We start from the raw sequence: 9,327 nt of genomic DNA on the forward strand, positions 1-9,327 counted from the left end.
CCATTTGTACTTCTGGCATTGCTAATCCTGCCTTAGCTCAGGTTCTTTCTTACCTTCGTACTTCTTCCGTAGTTTGAAACGATTAGGAAAAAACTGATTTGTGATCTTGTCCTTGTTTATTCCATTGGATGTTTTTACTCTTGCTGTTTGGGAGAATCAAAGATTAAACGTTTTGCTGATGGTGACATCTATGTTCAGCTGCCAGAGAGTGTAAGGTGATGTGATTTGAGTTTGTCACTTGTTTCATTTCGGTGGCCCTATTTACTTTCTCGTTGATGGCTAACAGACTTTTCAATTTTTTTGCAGACTCAAGGACATGAATCTATTGCAGCCAAGCTTGTGGCATATTTGACTTAGCAGGTGAGTTAGAAGTCTGTAATGGTGGACGACATGATTGACACAGCAGGTGAGTTATAAGTATGTGCACATATTATATTTCCGTGTCCATGCATGTGATCATGTAGTTTTCAGCTTTTATTCATTTATGTCTCAAGCTAGATCAAAGTGCTTACTAAACTTGATATTTTGAATTTGATGTATGCATAGTAAAATTATTCTTGAAAGAATTTTTTTATTGTATTTTTTTTTCTTGAATTTGATGGTTTTGAAGAAGGGACAAGTTTTATTGCTTCACTGAATTTGTTAAGGCATTAATTGTATACTAAAATCGTCTTTTTGATCCTTATATATGTAGGGAACCCGGAGCATCTCCATCTTCAGCTTCAGTTTCCTCTACAACGTCAAGGTATAGAAGAAGTCCATCACATAAGACTCCAGCTCCAAGAGGTGGTGGCGTTGCAATGGCAAAGAACACTAAAATGCTGCTACAATCCCAAAACCTGTGAAATAATCTGGAAATGTCCACGGTCATAAACACAAACAATGGTGATGTAGGTGAGTGTTATTGTTATGCTTGTCATCTTGTTTCCCTTTTTGGTGCAGTATGTGGAAACACACTTATGCTTAATTATTGCAGCTGGACTTGATGGAGCTAAACAAGCTTTACTGGAGATGGTTATATTACCACCGGCAAAACGAAGAGATTGGGAGACCAGTGAAAGGTAAAATTTGTAAGTTTGGTTTTTTATTGATCTTCTCCAGTGTCATCTTTTGTAAAATTTCTTCATTTCAGGTCTGCTTCTCTTTAGGGCCACCTGGAAATGCAAAAACAATGCTTGCCAAGGCAGTAGCTGTTGAGTCAAATGCCACGTTTTTCAATGTCTCAGCATCTTCTTTGACTTCAAAATGGGTGTGTACTTCTCTCACTGTCTAAGGCTTGTTGAAATATTTTTTTACAATTCAAACTGACTAACTGATTTTGCTGTACTGATTCCAGGTGGGTGAGGCTGAAATGCTAGTTAAAAAGCTGTTTCAAATTGCAATATCCAGGCAACCTTCTGTGATATTTACGGATCAAGTATGTACTTTTTCCCCTTTCCTGTCTTCTAAGTTAATTAGGCAGGGAGGCCCTTCTTACCTGAGCTCTGGACAATAATACCATATAAGTTATATTTGACCGAAGTGTCACTTGGTGGGTAGAATATGTTTTACTCTGGTTCACAGAGAGAGAGTATAATGTTAACAAGGTCGATCAGTTTGAATGAAGCAAGCAGAAGGTTGAAATCAGAATTCCTTATCCAGTTTGATGGCGTGACTTCTAATCATGATGATTTGGTTATTGTCATTGATATGATTCCAACTAATTTAGTCTTTATCGAACCAAATGTTCACTCTATGTGCATCTCTGAGTATCAGTTGGGCTTATATATTCTGTTTTTCCTTGCCCTAATCATTTACTTGGATGTAATGTTTATTTGCAGGAGCTACTACTAACAAGCCACTGGAGTTGTTGGATGATGCAGTGCTTAGGAGTTTGGTAAGAACATTATCGTCACCAGGATTTTCATACCCACCAGTTGCTAAGGAAAGTATCTGATTATATCCATTTTTATCACTTTGTTAGGTGAAGAGAATGTATGTACCATTGCCGGATTCGAACGCGAGAAATTTGACTTTCTAAAACTAAACTGAAGAGGCAGCCTCACTCTTTATCCGGTAGCGACATTGATAAAATCGTCAGAGAAACCGAAGGCAAGTTCTGTATAAGAAACACAGATTAGTTATTACCAGTAGAAGTGTTACAGTTTCGAGTCAAGTAACTAATAAGCTTAGTAAACTTCCTTATTTTACAGGTTACTCAGGAAGTGATCTCCAAAGTCCAAGCATTGTGTGAAGAAGCTGCAATGATGCCTATCAGAGACTCAGTGCAGATATTCTTACCATCCAAGCAAATTTAGTATGAAACCACTAAGATATGATGGTTTTTGGAAATCGATGGCAGTGATTGAGGCTCAGCTTGAGTAAAAAGCAAACGGGAAGAGCTTGAACGTTGGAACTTAGAGTTTGGCTCTAATTAAGTTCGTTATTGGATTGTTTGTTTCTATATAAATGGTGGAAAGCTAAGAAACAGAACAAAATCAAATGTTTCGACTCTTCATCAAATAAGAAGACTGGTAGATATTAAGATGGGTCGGTAAGGGGATTCTCTAGTAGCACACGGGACACGGCCCTGTGGTACTGTGAGTGAAGCTTGTCTTTATAAACCATGCTACTTAACATCCATTACATGAGATCATCACCAACAGCAACAAAACACAAAATTTGACAAGCCGTCAAGTGCTTACATGATCCATGTTTACTCCGATAGAAAGTTAAAAAAAGAGCTTCAATTGTGATGAGCCTGATCATACAAAGACAGGTAAAAGCAGAGTTCCATCCATATAGTCTTCTCAAACTTCTCTCTTCCTTTCAAACTTGACTCTTACGACGCTGTCTCAGTCTTCCACCGATACTGTTCGGGTTTGGTTCAACAGCCAGTTTCCTCTTGCTTATGTTTTCTCGGTTCCCTTTACATTGAGCCTCAAGGTTGATGATCACAGGAGTTCCTGGATCCATCTCGTTCACATCCAATGCCTTGACACCACCGCCTAGCACTTGAACATCATTCACTGAAGTTTGATTGTCCCCAGAAGACAAGAAGCCCAATGACTTTCTAGCTGAATCCGGATTCTTGTTTGTGCCATCCTCATCATTATCAACGTCTCGAAGCCCATCAGTAATCGACAGAAGGAGATGATCGTCTTCCGCAGGTTCCTTTGCTTCTTTGAAAGAAAGCGATCTCTTTGCAGAAGCTTGATTATCTTCAGCGGCATCAGTTTCATCATCCTCACTTGTTTCCGACTGCTTGTTGGTTTGAATCAGATAATGTGCAACAGACTTGTACCCGAGTTTAAGTATCTGACAACAAAAAGAAGTCATGGGAAAAGCCATTAACTTTTGAATGTATCCAAGGAATCAAAATCAGATGTTGCACAATGGATAGAATCATCAAAATTTGCTACCTTCCTGTAAGCTGCACCAGTTGGGAGCCACCCTTTTTGTGTACGACATAAACTGCAGTTGCAGATCCCGCGACAGACTGGACAAATCCAATTCACGTTTTCCAGAGCTTCAAGAACATGTTCTCCATATCTGTTCAAACACCAAAACAGAAATTGCAAACATTCAGGACAAATCCTCGTTTTACTGAACAAAGCACGATACTCTCAATTGCTAACTAAATTCTCAACAAAAAAAACAGACAAGGTTGGTGCCATGAAGGCTACTGTACCTCATGTATAAACAATCTCCACAGAATTGACCTCGGACGGATGGATTACATTCGCTGCATTTGGTATGATAACCGAGGGTCTTCTGCCTGCAAAATCCGCAGGAACACAATTGCCTCAAATCTAACAGAATGAAGCTACATTTTTTTCAGAGTTAAAATAGCCAATTGCACAAACCTGCACTGGTGGCAAGTCTTTCCTCTAACAGGATCATAAATGCGTTTCCCATCTTTGTCGTAACCATCGACAAAAAGCTCCCAAGTTCGTTCAGTGTTACCTAGCAGTTTCTCATGTTCGTCAGTGTAGATCTCTGGCCTTACTCCTTCTCCTACCCACATAACAATCTCATCTTTAGAAGCTTTTTTACCCCTCTTCACTTCAGGTTCCTCAGCATAGGTAACTGACGTAGCATTCTTCAATCTGTGAAGACCACAAACAGTATATAAGTGGGATAAAAATCCCTAATTTCTACTGAAAAAAACCCTACTTTACTGTTGAACAATGAAAACAGAACACAGAGATTGAAAAACGAAGATATTAACTCGGGGACCTCAGAGTATGCTTCAATCTGACGAAACAATGACAAAATAACGAAATGATAAAGCCTGAATTCTACTCAAAAACCCTAAATTTCTCCGAAAAAAAACCCCAATTTCTGCAATGTGAATAAAGAAAAATCGAGAGAATTCATGAGATGATTACCTTGAGGATCGTCTGGTGGAGACTGAAGAAAGCTGAAGAGGAGGAGTGTCTCGGGGGGATTTACAACCGTAACGCCTTTTGGCTGGTCGGGTATCGGATTTGAGTTTGAGGGAGAGATCTACGATTCCGAGACTCTTCATCCTCTGAAGATTCTCCTTGATCCTGTCTTCTCTGCATTTCTCGTAGACGGAGGAGACATTTGGGTCTCCTCCTCCTCCGACGGTTGGATTAGGGTTTGTGGTGGGAATCGAACATTTAGCTCTCGTTCTCAACGTAGGCATTGTGACCTGATTTGAACTGATTTTAGTTTCAAAGTTCTCTTCTTTCCTTCTCTGTATCTCTTTGGATCTCTAGAGAAGAAGAAGAAGAAGAAGAAGAAGAAGAAATGGTTTTCCCAAGGTGAGATTTTTTTTTTTTTTTTAATTTACTTTAGTGAGTGAGTGACTGACTGAAGAGGAATAGCAACGGTCGGGTTTATTTACTCTTTTCAAATTCAAATTTTTTTTTTTTACCTTTTTACTATTATATAGGTAATTGGAATATGGTAAATCAATTACCCATAAATATTTATCATGCATAATTTCATACAGGCATACAGCTGTAAAATAGAACTAGGTATTAACCCGTACTATTTGCGGAAAAAATCGATTTAAATAAAATTTTATGAGTAAATTATTATTTGAGATTTAAGATTCGTTTGTATAAAATAAAATATGTAAGTAAAGTTATTTTTGTTTATTCAAATTTGTGTTTATTTTCTATAAAATACGTTTCACCCATGAAATAATTAAACTTGGAAAAGAATTTTGAGGTGGTGTAGAAAGTTTTGATGTCTTTTTCTATTTCTAAATATCAATTTCACGTATTTTTTGTTTCACATTATTAACTATATCACTATACCATTAAATAGATAAAACAATATTTTTAAACTAATTAATTTAATTTAAACTAATCCTAAGTTTAAAAATGCAATGAGAAAAACGATAAAAGTGATAAATAAATAAATAGTTTTTTCTCTGGTTTGTGAAATGTAATTTACTTTGAATAAGTAAATAAGTTATGAAAATAATAATTAAATATATTTTCGGATTTAATAGTTGATTAAATCTTTCATATTTAAAAACTAATAGAAAAAATATTGGCTCATAATATTCTAGTGACATGTTTATGTAAATAACAATGAAAAGTAAAGATATTTATTAAAAAGGTTACATGAGTTCTGTGAGCGCTACACATCAGCTTTTTTTGTGAGAGTGTTTCTTTTTTAATATATAGGGGATTAGAATATGGTAAATTAATTAATTACCATATTTATCATCCAGCTGTAAATAGAATTGAAATATGGTAATTAATTACCTATAAATATTGTTTAATTATTACTAATATCATTATTTTTTAACCATGCATAAATGTGATTTTTGCCTAATTATCTTATAAATATGTATTTTGGTATTTTACATAATTTTGTTCTGTTGTAAAAAATAATAATTTACCCTTTTTCAAAAAAAAAAAGTAAAATTAATAACTTTTTACACAAGATGATAGCAAGAGGTGTTATTTGGGGTCTTTGGGCTTTCAAAAAAAATGATGAGTTTTCTAAATAAATGGGCCTGTAAGAAACCAATAACGGCCCATAGTGATCAAATCCAAATTTGTGTAACGAAGGATTAGCCGCCATTCTTTTTTCTTTTTTTTTTCCACAGATTTCGCTTTTATATATAACGATCGCTGCTTCTTTCTTTCGTATTCTCTTCTTTTGATTGAGTCGAAGCTTGACGATCGTAATCACCATGGCTACAGCTTCAGGTACACCACGATTCCTTCAATTTTTTGTTCTACAAACCTAGTTCTTGATTTGGCTGTTAATATACGTTGGTGATCAAGAATCTGGATTCTATGAGCAAGTTAGGGTTTTGTTTTTACTGCTCTGGTGTTGATTAGATCCAGTTTTATGTCTCAATTAAACTTATGTTGGTGCTTTTGCTGGTTTTCGTCTATGTTTACAATTACAAGTTCCTTCGTTATTTCTTTTCAAGTAGTATTAGGGTTTTGTTATTGTTCTGTACTTACTTGTATTTTGTTCAGTTTTTGAATGTTTGCTGATGTATATGTTTCTATGGGATCTGCAGTTGCTTTCAAGTCTAGGGAAGATCATAGGAAGCAAATAGAATTAGAGGAAGCTCGTAAAGCCGGGCTTGCTCCCGCTGAGGTTGACGAGGATGGAAAAGAAATCAACCCTCACATTCCTCAGTATATGTCATCTGCTCCATGGTATCTCAAGTCTGAAAAACCCGTAAGTTCAGATTCTTCCATGTTTCTTTCATCACTTGCTTTCTCTCTGCATTGTCTCATGTTGTTGTGTTAGAACATGCATACTGAATACTCTGTTTTTCTCTCTGTTGTGTTTACAGAGTTTGAAGCATCAAAAGAATTGGAAAGTTGATTCCGTCGGTCGCAAAAAGATATGGTATGATAGAGGTGCAAAGATCCATCAAGCCGAGAAATACCGTAAGGGAGGGTGTAAAAACTGTGGCGCAATGACGCACGATGTAAAAGCATGTATGGATAGGCCTCGCAAGATTGGAGCAAAATACACAAACATGTACATTGCACCTGATGAGAAAATCGAGAGCTTTGAATTGGACTACGATGGGAAGAGGGACCGGTGGAATGGTTATGACCCTTCATCTTACCGTCATGTGGTGGCTAGTTATGAAGCAAAAGATGAGGCACGAAAGAAGTATCTCAAGGAGCAGAAACTTAAGAAACTAGAGGAAAAGCTTAACAAAAACGGTGGTGATGGTGCAACCAGTGATGGCGAGGAAGAAGATGACGAGTTAAGAGTTGATGAAGCCAAGGTTGATGAGAGCAAGCAGACGGATTTTGCAAAGGTTGAGAAACGTGTTCGTACAACTGGTGGTGGTAGCACAGGAACTGTAAGGAATCTGCGTATCAGAGAAGACCCTGCAAAATACCTACTCAACCTTGATCTCAACTCTGCTCATTATGACCCAAAAACTCGATCTATGCGTGAAGATCCACTTCCAGATGCAGATCCAAATGATAAGTTCTATCTGGTTAGTTGCTCCTGATCAATCGTGAATCTTGTATAGTTGTGCCTTATACATACTTTGATGAAATCTTTGGAATACCAACTAACTTTTTTTTATTCTTTTCTTATCATGTATCCAGGGAGATAATCACTATAGAAACAGTGGCCAAGCTCTAGATTTCAAACAGCTAAACGTTCATTCATGGGAAGCATTTGACAAGGGACAGGACATGCATATGCAAGCGGCTCCATCCCAAGCTGAATTGCTCTACAGGAACTTTAAGGCTGGAAAGGACAAACTCAAGTCTCAGACAAAGCAAACAATCATGGAAAAGTATGGGGATGCAGCTACAAGAGATGAAATTCCTATGGAGCTTTTGCTTGGCCAAAGCGAAAGACAAGTTGAGTATGACAGAGCAGGGAGGGTTATAAAAGGCCAAGAGGTGGTAATAATTCCCAAAAGTAAATATGAAGAAGATGTTCATACTAACAATCACACAAGTGTTTGGGGTTCTTGGTGGAAAGATCACCAATGGGGGATACAAGTGTTGCCAGCAAACCATTCGCAACAGCTATTGCACTGGTTCTGCTGGAATCGAAGCTGCAGAGGCGTCCCTTGATCTGATGAAGGCTAACATTGCTCGCAAAGAAGCTTCTGAAGGTTTGTGTTGTTGACTTTGCATTTTTTCCTTCTATTCTCTTACTCTGTTATTGCTTTTTGTTTTGTAACGCCATTGACATTTTTGGTTTTATATATTGGTGATCAGAGAGCCCAAAGAAGGTTGAAGAGAAGAGAATGGCCACATGGGGAACCGATACTTCTGAAGATTTGGAATTGAACGAGGAGGCACTAGCTAATGCTCTTAGAAAGGTGAAAATAGATGCCATAGTTTCAGTTCATATTTTTCTCTCTTTACCCAAGACGTATACGGCAATCTTGGCCCTGCAAGATTTATATCTGACGTATTGTTTGTTTGTGTGCAGGAGGATTTGAGTAGGAAGGAAGAGAAAAACGAGAGGAAGCGCAAATACAATGTGGAATACACCAACGATGTGACTCCAGAAGAGATGGAAGCTTACAGGATGAAGAGAGTTCACCACGAGGATCCAAGGAAAGATTTCCTCGGCTGATCCCTTTTTCACCATATAACCTGAAGAAACCTTTGTTACGTTTTCATTGTTAACAACAATTACTATTCCTCTCTGGCCACACAAAGATTCATCAGTATACAAACATAGGACAAATTATGATTTAACAACACGTATAAAAGAAACTACAGATAAAATTAAACTTTTTTTTTTTTTCATCAAGTTGTGTTTATAAACTAATCTGCATAAACTAGTAAATGTTTCCTTTTTTACAAAAGAACCCTCCAAGTTTGTTAAAAAGTGGAATTAAGACTATTAATTTATCAATTTTCTATCCCGTCACCACTTAAGTTTTTAACGAGAGAGAGGGGGGTTTTGAATCTTTTGCGCAACTCCAAATCGTCGCCGGCGAATAGAAACCCTAGATTTGATTCGCCGTCGGTTTTATCAAAGCAATGTCGTTCGGTAATATGTTCTCTACCCCACAGCAACAGCAGACGCCTCAGCCGCTGTTTCAAACTCCGCAACAGACGTTTCAGCCGCAGCAGAGCGGTTCCTTCTTCTCGCAACCCCAGCAGCAGCAACAACCGCAGCAAACGTCGTTGATTCAGCCGCAACAGTTCCAGCAGCAGCAACAACAACAACTACAGAATCAGCAACAGCAGCAGCAAGTGCAGCAGCTGTATCTCTTCACCAACGATAAAGCTCCGGCCAATTACAGTACCAAGTGGGCCGATCTTCATCCCGATTCTCAGAAACTCCTGCTTCAGATTGAGTACGCTTCTCTCTTTTTCTTATTAGGATTTGCTTTAGAGC

The 9,327-nt window shown here is 37.7% G+C and overlaps 2 protein-coding genes and 1 pseudogene across 2 annotated transcripts in view; 2 read left to right on the forward strand and 1 right to left on the reverse strand.

Annotated features, from left to right (window-relative positions):
* LOC104719949 lies at positions 379–2,720 on the forward strand (annotated as a pseudogene).
* On the reverse strand, positions 2,581–4,760 carry LOC104716430 (cell division cycle-associated protein 7-like). The gene is made up of 5 exons (XM_010433805.2): positions 4,371–4,760; positions 3,846–4,088; positions 3,671–3,757; positions 3,402–3,531; positions 2,581–3,297 (listed from the first exon to the last, which is right to left on the reverse strand). The coding sequence occupies exons 1-5, from the start codon at positions 4,649–4,651 to the stop codon at positions 2,809–2,811; spliced, it is 1,230 nt and encodes a 409-aa protein (XP_010432107.1). The 5' UTR covers positions 4,652–4,760; the 3' UTR covers positions 2,581–2,808.
* LOC104719951 (pre-mRNA-splicing factor SLU7-A-like) overlaps positions 6,161–9,327 on the forward strand; it is a 7,073-nt gene continuing 3,906 nt past the window's right edge. Inside the window, exons 1-4 of the mRNA XM_010437930.2 lie at positions 6,161–6,176; positions 6,500–6,663; positions 6,782–7,447; positions 7,563–7,967. Coding sequence (XP_010436232.1) covers positions 6,161–6,176; positions 6,500–6,663; positions 6,782–7,447; positions 7,563–7,967 — 1,251 coding nt within the window. The remainder of the gene's footprint in view (positions 6,177–6,499; positions 6,664–6,781; positions 7,448–7,562; positions 7,968–9,327) is intronic.

This window comes from Camelina sativa, chromosome 10 (assembly GCF_000633955.1).
Source record: "Camelina sativa cultivar DH55 chromosome 10, Cs, whole genome shotgun sequence".
Classification (NCBI taxonomy): domain Eukaryota; kingdom Viridiplantae; phylum Streptophyta; class Magnoliopsida; order Brassicales; family Brassicaceae; genus Camelina; species Camelina sativa.

What these genes read in the sequence shown, in the direction of transcription:
- LOC104716430 (XM_010433805.2), bottom strand. Translation starts at nt 4,651, where the DNA reads ATGCCTACGTTGAGAACGAGAGCTAAATGTTCGATTCCCACCACAAAC. An exon ending in TCCACCAGACGATCCTCAAG is followed by an intron (nt 4,089 to 4,370) that starts GTAATCATCTCA and finishes TGGTCTTCACAG; the next exon opens with ATTGAAGAATGCTACGTCAG. An exon ending in AAGACTTGCCACCAGTGCAG is followed by an intron (nt 3,758 to 3,845) that starts GTTTGTGCAATT and finishes CGGATTTTGCAG; the next exon opens with GCAGAAGACCCTCGGTTATC.